Genomic DNA, 17,470 nt, shown 5'->3' with positions numbered 1-17,470 from the left:
AAATATACATGATGTTACCTGTCTATCCCTCAGTCCAGCTATCTATCCAGATGAACGCATGCCAATTTAAAAGAAATGCGATACGACATATGATCATCTGTCTATATCTCTACATTCTTGAATCTTTATTCCCTCCCCATAGAAGCGTCTACTTCTTGTCCGAAGGCATAATAAACCGAAGAAATATGCAATAATTATAGTTCAGGGATGCGGACGGGACGATTTTTTCGTCCCGGGACAAAAAAATCGTCCCGTCTGAGGATACGGACGAATTTCGGGACGAAAATTCGTCTCAGGGACCACCGGAGGGGTTAATATATTATATATAATATATTATAAATCGTCCTGGCGAGGCCACGTGGCAACATTTCAACCGTCGGATGTGAATCCGGCGGTTTTCCGTCCATCGTCCGGAGACCTCCGGATGAACGATTTTTTCGTCTCGGGACGAATGTTGGGATGAAAATTCGTCCCGGGAGGACTGGACATGACGAAAAACCGTCCCAAGATTATTGGACGGGACGGTTTTTTCGTCGGTGAACAAAAAACCATCCCGTCCTTCGTCCCTGAGCTAACATCGGACGTAGGACGGGACAAAAGTCGTCCCATCCAGTCCTTCGTCCACATCCGGGACAATCCGGAGCTACAGCTATATGATATTATCATATATCATATATTATAGCTATATGATATTATGCAAAATTAATATTGACGAGAAAATATAAACTGACTGGGAGGATTTATTAATCTATCACCTGCGCGCAAGCTGGGAGAAGTCACTGTCTGACTCATCGTCGGAGTCAACCTTGACCAGAGGAGCAGCGGGAAGCTCTGACGCCGGTTGTTTGCCCTTGAGAAGTTCGTCATATCGTTGAAGTACCCGTTGCAGGTCATCATTCAATGCAAGACCTCGAAAGAGAACCTGCTCATCTCTGGTGAACAAGAAGTGGAAAGATCAACTAAAACCTTAGAAATTAACAGATAATATAATTAGCAAACTGATTTCTTAATGAAAGGAGCTGGAAACAAAAAAAAAACCTACCCAGTATTATTCACTGTTGACATGATGCGGGACTGGTAAGAGCGGCACTGTTCCACGAGGTCGACAATGACCTCCTGCTTCAGTTCCTGAGGATGAGTTTATATCATTAAACATTGAAATCAGACAGCGTTAATCTAGGTTTGCATCATTTAATGGTCCCACCTCAGAGTTATTCGGCTCAATTGCGTTGATCATTTCTATCAGCACGTCAGCTATGCCGTGTGCATTCTGGATGTCGGCCAAACTGAGAAACGTAAAGATCCGGCATCATTAATAAACGAGTGGACTTAATCAAAATATAAATATCAACTAATCGCACTCAGTCTAGGGTTTAGGGTTTAGGGAATACCTGAGGACAGGGGGTTCTGGTTGGAGAGAAGCTTCGATCGCCACATCTTCATAAGTTGGAGGCTCCGGTCTAATGATTGGATGTGTTTGAGGAGGAGTGAACAAGGGAACACTGTTTTCCTCACGAGGGGCGAACTCTATACCGGCAGACTGTCAATACCAGAAGATATACACAGATATGTGATATGCCATTAGCCATAATTGATATTTCTATAATTAATGGTGACCCCGTTAGTAAACTGGGAAAAACACCAGACTAGGAAAAAAATGAATAAATATTGGGAAAAAACTACGCCACAGAAGAATATCATATTAGTTATCAGGCCCAGGAAAAGACCCCTGGTAGTTGAATAGACCAATCAAAAAAGTGGAAACTAGAGAATGAGAAGAACCGCGATCGGAGCAAGCCGAGCATCGCCCGACCTAGGACAGGCTTTCATCGGGGTTTGTGAGTAGGTTTGGATTGGGTGTTCCTTTGTACTCTCTTCCATGGATAATGTAGGTTTTTTTCTTCATTAAATGCGATGAAACAAATCATTTCAATCCAATTAGACATCGTAAATCATCTTCCATCGTCTCCCCTCACCGTAGCTATTTCAATTCTTATTCAGGCCAATCAACTCTCCCATAAACCTTTCAAACACCATCTCTTTTAGTCATTCATGTAGAAATAACTCTCGCTTATTCGCTGCCATCCTCTGATCTCCCAGAATTCCCATCTCTCAACCTGAATTACTATCGTCTATTCATGAATACTTCTCTCTCACCACTAAGGAAATCAAGTTGACCCCACCTTCGACCCAGCCTTTCCGTCAGGTCAGGTCAAGTGATCTCATAATACAACTTACATCAACTCTTAAGTAAATATTATTATACACACATATCAATTTTAACTAGGCCGACTAAAATCAGTAACCTGACCCAAGTGCCTCAGCCAATCCAAATGGGTCTACTGGGCCGACTGATCAGGTAACCATACCCGACTCGCCAACCAGACCCTCGATCCAAGGGTCAGGTTTGCCAACCTGACCCCCAATCCTTAGGCATTAGCAAAGGCATAAAATTATTAACAACAAAAGGATAAATAATAAAAAGTAGAATATCCTATTACCAATCGGTTCAAGAACATACCCTTAGCTCTCGGTATGCTGCATGATACTGGGGATATCTTCCGCCCGACCCTCCAAACGCTTCTTGCCATTCATCAATAAGCGCCAAAATTTTTTCTTTCACGCCCAAGTCTGGCTGCAAGGCAAAAAACACAACCAAAGGGAGATCCAGTAAAGATCCGTTTTGGAGTTTTTTTTTTCAAAAAAATAAATGTGTCGAATGCCTAGAACAGGGGTAAATGCCGACCTTTTTCTTCACTATTTTCACCATGTCGTGTAAGATGTCACGTTCAACAATTTGGAGGTGCACGCTGTCTCCACAATTTTTGCTAAGGGTCTCAAGAACCTAAATTTGCGACAAAGGATATTAACTAAACGAATATCTGATTCAAAACACAATGTCCTATCAAATTTAAGAATTATACAGAGCCCAGGAAATTATTTTTAAAAAGATGTGTTCAAAGAATTTCGTCAAAGGAAACCAATATGTACACAGTTATGCAATTATACAGTTTAACAAAAACGAGTGCAAAGCAATATATTTCCTATTTTCGATCAAATTAGAAATTTCTTCATAGGATAATGTGATTTAACGCGAAAAGAAGCAAAATTTAGCTTCGGACTAAAATGATGAGATGATTTTGGAGATATGGTGGGTACGGCAAAAATATACCTTGAAGCATTATACATAAAAGATAATTTTGCGTAAATTCCATTAATGCAAATTCAAATAGTTATTACTAATATTGAAATTCTAACGAGAAACTTCATGAGTAAAACGTGTTTTTTATCAGATATCTACCAATAATAGCATATAAAAATGTCAAAACATGACGAAAATTACGAATCAGCGAACCCCAGTGCTGCAGAATCTGAAAGACGTCATATACTCACATAGAGCGTTAGGATCTGTATCTTGGGATTTTTACTTCCCAGCCGCTTCTTTAGAGTCTTCATTATTTCTTTCGCGTGTCTGTTTCCAAAAAAGAGGTATATTAGTCATAGTCAAATAAAATGGAGCAAAGATAATACAAAGAGACAGAAAATCTCATTAGTGTCGAATACATGCCATAAAAAGAAATCTGAATGTAAGTTGACGAACGTAAATTTTCCAAAAAGTCTTACCGACTGGCTACGCAATAGTTTAACTGCATTAGGTGGTAATAAACCCACAAAGTCGTCGCAATTAACAATGTGATCATTTAAATTTATCAGGGAGCAAAATTCCACGATTGACCATGTTACCGTCAAGGTATTAGCAAGCAACAAATGTGCAATCGACTCCTATCGTTTAAATTTTTTAGAAGGTAAGAAATCCACAAAGTCGTACTATTGACCATGCTCTAGGTCAATAAATAACAACATCGACGTTTACGGAACACATTTTTAACAGAAATTTGCCAATTGACAAGCCGATCGGTCAGTCAAGTTATTTGTGAGCTCTCTTCCAAAATAAACGGCTTGGGTTGGTAATAGATGTAACAGTCCGCCCTTGAATATTTCACTTAAGACAAAGACAGATAAACAAAGACGCTATATTGTTACATTTTAGGCGATCTATGAGAAATAATTCTAAGTAACGATGCGGCGATTTAACAGAGAGACGGCCTCATGGGATTTACTTGGAAGAAGGTAAAGTTACAAGGTAAATTACCCAGGATCCATATTAACTATGTCGCATAGCTCCATGTTTATCGCCCAATCAGGACCGATGAGCAGCTCACTGGTCGCTCTCTCGGCACAAGCCACCCCATTAGCCATCGCGAGCGACCACTTCAACTCTCTTTTCAACAGCACCACTCCCTTCAATAATCACCCAAAACCAACGAGACATTTCACCGATTCACAACAGAAAAAAAAAACACGAACCACAATTACAAGAGAACCGCAGCCGGATCTGCTCTTTCTCCGATCAATTTCCTCACGACGCTAAAAAATCAACTTGCATTGACCTTACCTGATCTCAGAAGAAGACGGCGTACACCGATCAGACCAAGCCGTAGGAATCGGATCCAGCGGATCCCTGTTCAAGCGAAGAATCGAATTTGAAGAGGAATTTCAATACTGCAAGAGAACAACTGAGAAATCTTACAACTCCCTTGCTTCTTTCCCAAGCTACTCTCCCAAGCTCAGGAAAAAGAAAGAGGAATTGGTCTTTCCTTCGATGACGCGTGGTCTGCCGAGGTATTTATAGGGTGGAGAAAAGGATACGCTCCTCCGCGGTAACAGTAACCTTGTCGTGTACCGCCTGTACTGAGTAGAGTATAACAAGGACATTCCTCGACCTGACACGCGGTAAGCACACCGCTTGTTCTTCGCCTCTATTATCACCGCCTGAGATCGGAGTAAAACCACAATATAAATAAATATAAGGTTCCGATCCTATGAAGTCAATCTGACATTTTTTCTCTTGTATTCATCTCGTGGAAAGTTTAAATATTATCCACTTTCGGATATTTTTGTGTCAATAGTATTTTGCGTTTCACATCCTTGGCGGTAACCTCACCGCATGTTCTTGCCATGAGAGGGAGAAGGGTAAAAACACAATATAAATGTAAGCCCACAAGCCCCTGAGTGGAGAACTTAGTTTTTTTTTTTCCTTTTAGGTTCTTGGGAGGTTTAAACTTTTTTTTATCAGAGTTGTTTATGCAAAATGAACATTCCATATCACTAATGTTCCGGATCATCCGGGACATGGATGATGGACGGGACGGGACGAAGATTGTCCCGTCCGACGTCCGGAATCAGTGCAAGGATATGGACGGGACTGTTTTTTCATCCGAGTGAATGAAAACCGTCCCGTCCATTGGTCTCGGGATGAATTTCCATCCCGCTTTTTGTACAACCTCGCGGACGGGACGATTTTTTTGTCTTGGGATGAAAATACCGTCCCGTTCGCATCCCTGCACTAGTATAGTTCCGGATCGTCCGGGACGTGGACAATGGGCAGGACAGGATGAAGATCGTCCTGTCCGATGTCCAGAATCAGTGCAGGGATGCGGACGGGATGGTTTTTTCGTTCGAGTGGACGAAAACTGCCCCGTTCATTCGTCTCGGGACAAATTTCCGTCCCGGTTTTCATCCAACCTCGTAGACGGGATATTTTTTCGTCCTAGGGAAAAAAAACCGTCCCGTCCGCGTCCCTGCACTATACATATCACTAATCTTAGGTGGTGTGATCACCTTCTCAACATTCCAAAATAGTGTTCGCCCGTTCGAGATCTGTCCAGTATCTGATATCTAACAGTCTAATTCCGAGTACAATTGAAATTATTTCATATGCCGATATTGAATGTCGGACGAAAAAATTATCTGTTATCGGATGTTGGGATGGATGTCGAAGGAGTCAGGACAGTGGCGGATAATTGAACCTAATATGAATTCAGACCCCGTATATCACTATCCAAATATCGGTTCACACAAAGACATTGTCCCATATGGAAGAAAAAACTAAAATAAACAGTCGTGTAAATTCTTCTATTAGAATTAAATATGCATGTGGTGAATCACGCATATATCAGTTTGGAAACGATGGTTGACCCCAATTAACTTTGACCACAGCCGTCTCGCTTCGGTTATGTTGACTTATTAAAAGATTTTTAATGTGTATTGGTTTTACGAAGACTTTTGGTGGAACATTTAATTGAGTTGACAGGGCCAATTGTATTCGTGTAAAGAAGAAGACGAAAATTTAACAACTAAATTATTTAATTATGGTGAATTATTTAAATTATACTTTGCTTTGCATACATGTATCATAAATGGAAAACCAGTCGGAGGTACCATAATCTGATCTCTGTATCCACCCCTGAAACGAAGGTGAATGACAATATCAAGATGAACAACAATATCAGATATTGGTACTGTAGTAACTGATATAAGATATCATCATCTGACATATAGATATTGATAAGCTTGTATATTTGGTTTTTCATTTTTTACATCTAATATCATCGTCGGATATAGAGATCCAGACAGATGAACACTAATCCAGTATCAGAGGAAAGGGTAAAACACAAAATAAATGTACGGCCAGTACTCTAACACAGAGTCAACTTAACTTTTTCTCTTGTTGGCTTCTCAGTAGTCCAATTATTTTCTTGTTAGGGTTGTTTATGCAAATGAACATTCCGCATCATAAGTCTCTCGAAAGGACATAAGTTCACGCTTGTTCTCGCCATCCAATATCAGAGAGAAGGGTGAAAACACAATATAAATTTAAGCCCGCAATCTCCTGAACAAAGTCAAATTTTTAACTTGTCGGCTTCTGAGATGTTTAAACCTTTTCGTGTTAGGGTTTTTATGCAAAATAAATATCCACGTCATTAAATAATCTGACGCCGAAACTACCAACGTATGAACCTGATCCGACCTTGTATTATTTAATTTATTTCAGGCTGGAACAAATATTATATTCGGGATTTGGAAATATATTTGTTTATAAAACTCTGTCATCTCTAAGATATTTTTTGCGAAAAAACTTCTGAATTTTTATTTTAATTACACCATGACCAGTTAATATTTATATGTTACGGTAATATATGGGTTCTGACACGGATTTATGATGTGAAATACATCAATCGTATTTTCCTACTTTGGCTAAAACGATCATCTGCAAGCTCAGAGAAATCTCAAATTCTTTGGGATCGTGTTCAAGGCAAAGATCAACTTTATAGTTCTACATATATGATAGAAATTTATGTTACTACAATCTTAATGTCTAAAATGTCACAAGAGTACATTACAATTTTTTTTTCTATTATTTGTTAATAAAACATGGGTACAAATTCACTTTTAGATCAATAAACAGTTGACTCTTCAAATTGTTAGGCAAAGTATATCTGCACAATTACCTTAACAGTCGCCAAACTTATTAGCTTGTTGCGCAATCAGCTAGAACAAGTCCATAAAAACATTGGTTGACAATAATAATTCATTTATGGATAAATATAAATACAGCCATAAAAATGATGGTGGATAATGTGTAGAAGTCCCACATCATTTTTTTGCGAACAACACGATGATTGAATTATTCTAAAGGCAGATATGAAGATAAATGATTATCAAGATAAAGTGGCATCCTCAAACTGGATGCATTTTGCCTCTAAGCCAATAATAAAGTCATTAAAACAACAAACAACCATAACATCCACATGGTCATTATGGTCCGTATTTTCCATTTTTGTGCTCCTACTGTAGGTGGGGCTTTAACATTTTCTTGTTCTTTGTTGCTCTTGATTGAAGAGTCTGTATAGGATGTAGATTGAGAGGGCTGGTGAAATTTTTTTTCCCGATTGGCTGGTTCTTGTATTTGGACCCCTGACTCAGGATACTCTCCCTTTTTATTGGTTATAAAAATGTAACATTGGTTTTGGGGACTAAATCTTTCTCTGGTTATACTAGAAATTTTACACAACAATTGGGTAACCACATAGCACCATATCAGAAATATATAGTTTTAAATTTGTGAATTTTTGTCTTTTTTTTTCAGAAATGAAATGTCATGGACAACACAAAAGAGTAATGTTTCCTGGAGTTCTTTCCTTGAGTTGTTTATGAAATTTCATAAATAATGATTTTCAAAACGCCATTTGGATCTCAGTAACCACAAAATATTGGACAAAATAATCATTTTAATTTTTAAAAAAATATATATTATAATTAGAAATCATAAGTTACAAATTATCAAATATCAAAACATAGAATAATGTGACTTGACAATTTATTTTGTAGTAGAAATCAATTTGCTACACTTCTATTTCTCCTATCTATAAATACCTTATAAATTTATACAAATATCCTTTTTTATCACCCTCAATTTACCCCTAATTCTGCTAATATGTATTGTCTTCTCGCCATCCAAGTCTCAACCTCTTAATCTTCTAATATTAACACAGATTCTTATCTATTTATTCCCTTAATACAGTTCATTCCATCAAAACCCTACACTCGATGTCACTTCACCCTTCAGCCTTTCTTTCTAGCTTTCCATTACTTAATTACAAACTTCTATTGCAATTCATATATTATCTAAATATCTTATTATTTTTCTATCTACTATCTCCACATTTTCACTTAAATCTCTTCTACTTTCTTTCCTCTCTGTCTAACCTTCTCATCCACCTAGGAATATAATAATAAACCCTTGATCCCCTTTTCATACTTTCTATCCATTAAATTACATCTTACATTTTATTTGATTCATGACCACTGCCAGGACTAATTTATTATGGTTTTTTTTCTCGCTGTCCTATAAAACTACTTTTCAAATAAATTATATTCTGGTTATTCTTCATACAGATATTATTGTTACCTTTATCTCTTCTCACTTCATTGCTCCTGAACCTGAATTAATCTTCAAATAAAATTACTTTAGCTACAATCCCCACGTAGGGGCCTTATTGGGATTCATTACAGTCTAAGATAACTGTAATGGCAATAACAGTATCTGGACTAATGATTTTCTGATGCCATTTTTACAATATCGTTGTAAGTTTATTGGTATCAGATATTGTTCTAGATGTAGATAAGTATTGGACTCTACCTTTGTACAGTTAAAATTGAGCGATAAGGACAGTTTTAGGATTCATAGCCACAACCTACCATATCAAATCATTTATCTTATGCCTTAAACAGTCTAGGTCAATTATCTAATGCACAGTGTGATATTTTGATGCTTTATGAGCTTCTTGACATTCGATAGTGAAACTGTACATCGAGGACTGAAACTTATAGATTTGTTCATCTTTGATGTAAAAGTGTCCGGCATCAATATCTGATACTGTTATGAGCTGTATTTTCTATCATGAGGAATATCCTTGACATACGCATCAGATGTTGATAATAGAGATAGTTTGAAAAAAATTTATATTAAAATTTAAAGGATAAAATCTTACTTATTTATACAAAGTTACTGAATTTAACATGTTATAACTATATCTTGCTAAAATAAACATTAGAATAATAATAATAAATAATAATTTCCTTCTATCACTATGCCCCCAACTTGAGTTTTATAATTAAGGAAAGATGGCCATAGTTTTGAGGGGACGTATAAAAAAACAATAGTTTTTATTAATAATTAAAAAAATGGAGTTTCACATTATAAACATGAATTGAGATAAAAATTCAAACTAAAAACATGTCCATTTTTAAATTGAATATTTTTAAAAAATAAATTTTAAATGGAAATTCTAGTTGATAAGAAGTGCTTGCATATAAATGTGTCATGTAAAGTGGCTTTATCTGATTTTTATGCTTCACTAGATTCTGGGTCTTCAGATATTTTCATTGGTTCATTTTGCTTTCACATTATGAAATAGAAGAATAATGTGATATAATCAAGGAAAACTACTTAAAAATGAATAGAATAATTGAATACATCCAAAGGGACAAAACTTCAAGAAATCAAAACTTTGAAAATTTTAGAGAAGCTTTTGTGGAATAGGTTGTGACCAATCATAGGTTTCTTAAAGATGATTTCATGAAATAAATGATTGACCTTTAGTAAATCAGGACTTGGTTTTGATGCCACGAAGGATATGGATAAAATGACGGATAAGGAGGAGAAAGTAGGTGTACCTAAGACAGCTCTACCTTAAAAAAATAAAAGTGCATAAAAGGAAAATCTCAAAAAAATGAACTTTTTGGGTGATTTAGACTTTGGGCAGTAATCATTATAAATATTTCCTTGAATCTGCAAAAGCTATCTATGATAGATGAAGCTATGTACTGAGTACAAACCAGCTACATCAGCACTTGACTTCAAAAAAGCGTGCTCGTTTGAATCTTCAAGCACATGATAACTCTCACAATTGGAATAAGAGTTCAAGGGAATAAATATAGCAAAGTTTATCCTCAAGTGTTATTTAGCTTGGCTTACAATGGCTATAAGATGAATAAACTCGAGAGAGGTTGATATCCCTTTTGGACTATAGATTAGACAGAAAATGTTGTGGTATGAGAAATGACCTATCAGATCTATGGGCAAACAACTATGATAAAATATATAACATTCTGGTGCTGAATTTCTGACATTTTTAAACCTCTGAAAAAGTATATAAAAAATTATAGAATGTATATGATAAAGGCATGTTAGTCTCATATGACTACTCTAAAAGTCGTCTAACTTTGATAAAAGGTGTATCATATTAATGCAATAGGTCAAACAATATGTATGAGACTGATCAGACCCCTCTGACAAATCATTCATCAAATTACACATTTGATGATACTCAATCAACATATATTGAGGTCTACATAGAAAATGAAAATTAAAATGTGGGTCAAATGGACCAATTAGATTTATCCCAAATATCTCTAAAATATCCCCTCTTTTGCAGATTCATGGGTTGCATTTCTATGAATGTATAAAGACATAATAATAGACCTATAGATAGGTAGAACTCAATGTAAATACACAAGATCACGTGAATATTAGAAAAATTTTCATTAAATACCAAGATTCAAGTTAATGAGAGTTTTCACAATTATAATGAATTGAAGGTTATTAAGAAACAACCAGAAAAAATACATAGTTGGCCAAAACGACAGAGAAAGATAAAAAAAAACATTAGAATAACAATATCCTAAGTTTAATAGACAATGAAAACTATTTTTTCTGACCATAAGGTTTTGATATGACAATTTTTATTGAATGATTTTGGTTAATATTTTATGTCCCTTGTGTTATTGACACAAGTATACAACTTAGTCAGCTGGATGCAATTGGTGGAGGAAGAATATTAGAAAAAGGTTTTCCAATGTGTGATTGAGTTTGATGATCTAGGTGATTGAGAAGTGGGGCTAATATCACCTGGAAGTGAAGACTCACCTTAACTATGTCATAGAATTTAAGCTAAAATATGTTTTTAAATTATAAAGGTGGCGTCAAAGTAAACATCATTGATAACTGATATTCATCTATACCTAGAAAACTATTAAAGAACATTCCTAATTGAGTTGAAAAAGAAGCAGATAAAAAAGAGAGATACTACGAACTCATAGAAAAGTCAGGCTAAAGTTGAGATTCTGAGGGTAAGCATGAGATTCATGAAGTGAAAAGAAGATGTATCATATGATGTATTACAATTCAATATATATTTTTGCCTCTTGTGGTTCTCCCTGTTTCCTTTGTGGTGAAAGAATCTCATTTGACTTTTTCATCAGCACCAATAAATAGGTTTGGCAAATTTTCTGCCCTTCAGATATTAATTACTATTTCATCCCCCCCAAACAAACTGAGATTGCATGATAAAACTCACTTTATGTGCTTTGAATGAACAAAAGTTGATTCAACTGTATTCATGGTTAGGAGAGGGAGAACAACAATAATTAATAGGGTTAATAGCACGGTACATCCCAAACTATGTCCAAAATCTGCGAGTTAACCTTAGCTTTTTTTTTTGGCACGGTATATCCCAAACTCACTAAGTCGACTGAGATATATCCCGGTGATGACGTGGAGTCCATCGTGGCTGCCAGGTGGATCTCCGGCCAGATTTTTACCTGGCGGAACCCACCTGGCAGCCACGATGGACTCCACATCATCACCGTGATATGTCTACCTGCCAAGGGTTTAACTTAAAGAGAGAGAGAGAGAGAGGCATTCTAGAGAGAGAGTGAAGGAGAGAGAGAAGGAGAGAGAGAGGTTTTAGAGAGAGAAACAGAGGTGTTCTAGAGAGGAAGAGGCCTTGTTCTCTAGAACACCTCTCTTTCTCTCTCTAGGACACCTCTCTTTATCTCTCTAGAACCCGCCAAGGATTTTCTGATAAGAGAGAGGCATTCTAGAGAGAGAGAGAGAGGGAGAGTGAGGCGTGCTAGAGAGAGAGAGGGTTTAGAGAGAGAAAAAGAGGTGTTCTAGAGAGAGAGGCGTTGTTCTCTAGAACACCTCTCTTTCTCTCTCTAGAACACCTCTCTCTCTCCTTCTCTCTCTCTCTTTCTCTCTCTAAAACCTCTCTCTCTCTCCTTCTCTCTCTCCTTCACTCTCTCTCTAGAATGCCTCTCTCTCTCTCTTTAAGTTAAACCCTTGGCAGGTAGACACATCACGGTGATGACGTGTAATCCAACGTGGCTGCCAGGTGGGTTCCGCTAGGTAAAAATCTGGCCCGAGATCCACCTGGCAGCCACGATGGACTCCATGTCATCACCGGGATATATCTTAGTCGACTTAATGAGTTTGGGATATACCATGCCAAATGAAAAGCTAAGGTTAACTCACAGATTTTGGACATAGTTTGAGATGTACCGTGCTATTAACCGTAATCAATAACCAAAAGGACAAAAAAAGGCCAAAAGTAGGGACGGTCCAAACCGTGCGAGCGCTGAGTGTTCGTGCACCGCACAACCGCCCAACCGCGCAAGGGTCGGTGCGGTGCGGATGTGCGAATTTTTTGACAGTGCCACCCGGCGCCCGCACCCCGCCCCCCCCATGTACATAAGTGGGCAGTTTCATGGGCGCTCACGATCCATGTACCTCTACCTTTTACATAGAGATGGTTGTTTTGTTCTCTTAGTTTGAAACGAACAAAAAATTCGCACAAAAGAACCGCATAGGGCCTCGTTCTTTGTTCTGTTCTTTTTTTAAAACGAACAAAACTCGCACATTTGCACAGATTTGCACAAAACTAGAACAAATTTCGCACAAAGAGATTAAAAGAACCTCACATAGGTCTGTGCGATGTTCTATTCAAATTCGTTTTTGTTCTGTTCGGAAAACCAAACAGGACGAACAATTCGCACAAATTTTCACAAAAAGAGTAGAACGACCACGTCTACTTTTACATCAATGCAACCCCAGGGGGCGCGAGTCTCATCATTAGCCAAAAAAAGTATATAATTTTAACATGATAGGGAGGGACATCTCTTCGCCTAACTATCTTACAACACATTCTGTTCTCTTATATTGTGCACTATATACTACGCAGGTATAAAAAGAGATGCAGCAAGGGATTCAAAAAGAGTGAGCAGGCCATCGTCTTCGTCAACGCCATCTTGTCCTATCCCAATGGATAAACATCGGAGTGCATCCCACCCCCTTCCTGCCAAGAGTAATAAAACTGTCTCATGAAACTGCCCAGGCACATAAATAAAATCCGGGACGGACGACGGATGACGGACAACAGTTTTAGACAGACGGAACGGGTCTTTCTTTCAGCCATTAAGTGGTTCCGTTGTCAGGACCGATTGCAGATGACGTAACACGCACCGTTCCGTTCCGTATGTTACCTACACACACACACACACCAAAAACATGCCTGAACTCTACCGTCCCGTTCCCGTCCGAGAAAAGGACGGGACGGGTGGCGGATACACGAATTTGGACGAATAAACGAGGACTGTCCATAGATTTAGATCGTCATCCGTCTCCAAACCGCGTACATAAGTAGAGTTTTTACGTCCCCAAACAAAAAATACAGTCCCGTCCTTCGTCTGGCGGACGAATCTCCGTCTGAGGCCCAAGACGGGACGCTTATCGTCCCTCTAGACAAAAACCGTCCCATCCGCGTCCGTGCAATATAGAGACGGGAGTCCTTCCCATCCCACAAATATATCATCATTATAAATCTAAAATAAAAACTCGAATATTCCCACCGTTTAACAGACACACCATATGCGACGGGACGGGACGGGACGTGAATGTCGGATGAATTGCCGTCCTAGGCCCAAGACGGGAATGATTTCGTCCCACAGACGAAAAACAGTCCCATCCGCGTCCGTGCACAATGAGGACGGAATTCCTTCCCCTCCCGTCCCGTTCCACAGGTAAATCATCGATTAGAAATTTAAAATAAAAAACTAGAATATTCCCACAGTTAACGGACACACCATCTGTGACGGGACGGGAATTTAACGTCATCCGTCCAGTCACAGAAACGCAACGATGACGGAAACCAGAGAAACCAGTACTGGAGAGTTTACCTTCTCTGCGCAGCGCTCCTCCTCTGATTCCGCTCACTCTCCTTGAGCGCAGGCTTCGGCGAAACCCTCGATCCGACCTTAACAGCGAAGAACAACCTCAGATTGAACAGATTTCCACCGAACAATCCCTTCCTCCGTCTCTCTCCGCTAATTTCCTTCTTAATCTCCTCCTTAACCTCCTTCTTCTGCACCGATTCTTCGCGAAACGGCGAGATCTCGACGAGATCCCTCAGCGTGAGCTCGTAGACCGTCTCCGGCGCGTTCCTGACCAGCTCCATCATCTCTCGCCGGTACTCGGCCAGATCTTCCTTTGCCGCCATTGACAACGCTTCGAGGTTTGGGGATTTCCGCTCGGCATGACTGAATAAATAGCGAGGAATCGTTCTCATTTGTACACCGAAGTCAATTTCTTCTAGAATCTAGAGCGAAGGAGAGGGAAGCTTTGGTCACACGCGGGGTGACGTGGCCGATTCTGGTCCGTTGGTTTGAGATCCGCGGTTTTTGAAGGAGTTATCAGGGAGGGGTTTAACTCTTATTTATAAAATTATTCAAAGAGGATATTTTTAATTGAGTATTCTGGATGATAAATTAGAGAGGGGATAATTCGCTCCAAGTCCTTGAGTATTATTTTTGTTACCCAATTGTGCATTTTTTTGACTTTTGGCCCTTTCTTTCGAACGCTCGCAAGTAGCAAGTTCTGAAAAAGTAAGGGGGTTATTTTTAATTACTCTATTTAATTTTAAAAGTTAGATGTGATTTCGTAGCTTTCATTGGTGCAAGTTCGGGTTAATAATAATTATAAACTTCTTTTCACATTTAATTTAGAATTAGCACTTCATTTCGAGTATTTGCATGCATGTCTGTAGAATATTTGTGTAATCAATTAATAGAGGCTATGAAGCCAATATTTAACAATTTCTTATTTTAATAACTGCAAGAATTCGCTGTAGGAACTGTCAAAGTTACGTATGTTACACTCTTTCTCTCTCTTAAGCAATTCTTTTTTTTTTTTTTACGAGTAGAAAAACAGCTTAATTCCCAGTTCGAAAGTTAAGCGCGTGTTTGTGTGGAAGAGGAGAAGGAGAGAGAGTGGAAGATATAGAAGAGAGAAAGAGAGAATAAAAGATATAGAAGGGAGAAAGAGAGAGAGACCGAAAGATACCGATAGAGAGAGAAAGAGAGACAGAAAGAAAGAGAGAGAGAGAATGAGACCGAGACAGTGAGAGAGAGACAGACAGGTACCGAGAGAGATAGAGGGAGACAGAGAGACAGAGAGACAGAAAGAGAAAATGAGATCAAGTCAATGAGAGAGAGACTGAGAGAGGTAGAGATAGAAAGAGAGATAAAAGAGAGAGAGAAAGAGAGAGAAGACTGAGAGAAAGAGAGAGAGAGCGGAGATAGAATGTGAGAGAGAGACTGAGACTGAGAGTGAGGGAGGGAGAGAGAGAGAGAGAGAGAGAGAGAGAGAGAGAGAGAGAGAGAGAGAGAGAGAGAGAGAGAGAGAGAGACCGAGAGAGAAAGAGAGAGAGAGACTGAGACTGAGGGAGAAAGAGAGAGAGAGACTGAGGGAGAAAGAGAGAGAGACTGAGACTGAGGGAGAAAGAGAGAGTGACTAAGAGAGAGAAAGGCAGAGAGATAGAAATAGAGAGATACTGAGAGAGAAAGGCAGAGAAGCAAATATATAAATAGAAAGAGAGTGGCAGAGACTGTGAGAGAGAAAGGTAGAGGGGAAAATGGAGAGAGAGAGAGACGGAGAGAGAGAAAGGTAGAGAGGAAAATGGAGAGAGAGATGGAGAGAGAGAAAGGTAGAGAGGCAGAGATAGAAGGAGATGGAGAGAGAGAAAGATAGAGAGGCAGAGATAGAAGGAGATGGAGAGAGAGAAAGATAGAGAGGCAGATATAGAAGGAGATTGAGAGAGAGAAAGGTAGAGAGGCAGAGATAGAAGGAGATTGAGAGAGAGAAAGGTAGAGATGAAAATGGAGAGAGAGAGAGAGATTGAGAGAGAGAAAGGTAGAGAGGCAGAGACAGAAAGAGAGAGAAAGAGAGAGATTGAGAGAGAGAAAGGTAGAGAGGCAGAGATAGAAAGAGAGAGAGAGAGAGAGAGAGAGAAAGTTTGAGAGGAAAATGGAGAGAGAGACAGATTGAGAGAGAGAAAGAGAGAGACAGAGACAGAGAGAGAAAGGGAGAGAGAGAGAGAGGCAGACATGGAGAGAGAGGGGCAGAGGAAAGAGAGAGAGAGAGAGCGTTGTAATCATTGTGGCATAGAAATTTGTTTTATTTGAATTTCATGTTGTCATCGGTCAAGGATCCTTTACACACGATCATGGAGTGGACCACAATCTAGAAACATAACGGATTTGACCACGACCGTGGATTTCTCGTTTATAATGAATATATTTGATAAATTGACATACAGAAACTAGATCGGTAAAGTATGTGCTCAAAATCAACATATAAACTATAAACATTATAAAATTATTGATAAATAAGTACTAGTTAGAAGGGCGGATAGATGGATATGCAGCTAGAATTAGAAAAATAGATATATTTGATACGTAGAAATAATTGTATTATCAGAAAAATGATGTATAAATAATTGATGGAGACGTTTCTTTCCCACATTAAATTACTCAGGTGCTTGAGCCCACAAAGAATTAACCAGATTGGTTATATAATTCAGATAAATAACTAATTCACCTCCGTCAAGTAACTTCTGAAAATTAAGGAAGTTATTTTAATCAGAGTACCCATTAATTTTTCATGTTACTGGCAACACATAATTAACTGTAGATGTTATCTCCAAGAGTTTCTTGGTTCGGGTTTTGACTGATTATTAGGAATTAAGATAATCCTTTTTGGTAATCAAAATATACATCTAGTTTATTCTAAACTCTTTTTAAATGTGATAGCCGTGCGTTTCTTGATGAGGTTGCTGGGTAATAAATACAATTTTACAAACTATTTATTCTTTTTCCTGTCAAAATTATACATCTGATTTACAGTTAACCCTTTACTTTTCTGTCGAATTTAACAGTTTCTTCGGCTTACTTC

At 38.4% G+C, this 17,470-nt stretch overlaps 2 protein-coding genes across 2 annotated transcripts in view; both read right to left on the bottom strand.

Annotated features, from left to right (window-relative positions):
* LOC144705144 (TOM1-like protein 3) overlaps nucleotides 1-4,665 on the bottom strand; it is a 6,687-nt gene extending 2,022 nt beyond the window's left edge. Inside the window, exons 1-9 of the mRNA XM_078577687.1 lie at nucleotides 4,457-4,665; nucleotides 4,154-4,302; nucleotides 3,394-3,472; nucleotides 2,747-2,845; nucleotides 2,522-2,635; nucleotides 1,392-1,540; nucleotides 1,205-1,286; nucleotides 1,043-1,128; nucleotides 756-932 (exon numbers count right to left, since the gene is read on the bottom strand). Of these exons, the coding sequence (XP_078433813.1) occupies nucleotides 756-932; nucleotides 1,043-1,128; nucleotides 1,205-1,286; nucleotides 1,392-1,540; nucleotides 2,522-2,635; nucleotides 2,747-2,845; nucleotides 3,394-3,472; nucleotides 4,154-4,260 (893 nt within the window). The 5' untranslated portion in view covers nucleotides 4,261-4,302; nucleotides 4,457-4,665. The remainder of the gene's footprint in view (nucleotides 1-755; nucleotides 933-1,042; nucleotides 1,129-1,204; nucleotides 1,287-1,391; nucleotides 1,541-2,521; nucleotides 2,636-2,746; nucleotides 2,846-3,393; nucleotides 3,473-4,153; nucleotides 4,303-4,456) is intronic.
* An 8,557-nt stretch (nucleotides 4,666-13,222) lies between these two features.
* Nucleotides 13,223-14,796, bottom strand: LOC144705710 (uncharacterized). Its single transcript, XM_078578484.1, has 2 exons — nucleotides 14,419-14,796; nucleotides 13,223-13,538 (listed from the first exon to the last, which is right to left on the bottom strand). Exons 1-2 carry the CDS (start codon nucleotides 14,736-14,738, stop codon nucleotides 13,481-13,483), a joined length of 378 nt encoding a protein of 125 aa, XP_078434610.1. The 5' UTR covers nucleotides 14,739-14,796; the 3' UTR covers nucleotides 13,223-13,480.
* Between the last annotated feature and the right edge of the window lie 2,674 nt (nucleotides 14,797-17,470).

This window comes from Wolffia australiana, chromosome 7 (genome assembly GCF_029677425.1).
Source record: "Wolffia australiana isolate 7733 chromosome 7, ASM2967742v1".
In the NCBI taxonomy this organism is placed as follows: Eukaryota; Viridiplantae; Streptophyta; class Magnoliopsida; order Alismatales; family Araceae; genus Wolffia; species Wolffia australiana.
This window is presented reverse-complemented; position numbering and strand designations above follow the sequence as displayed.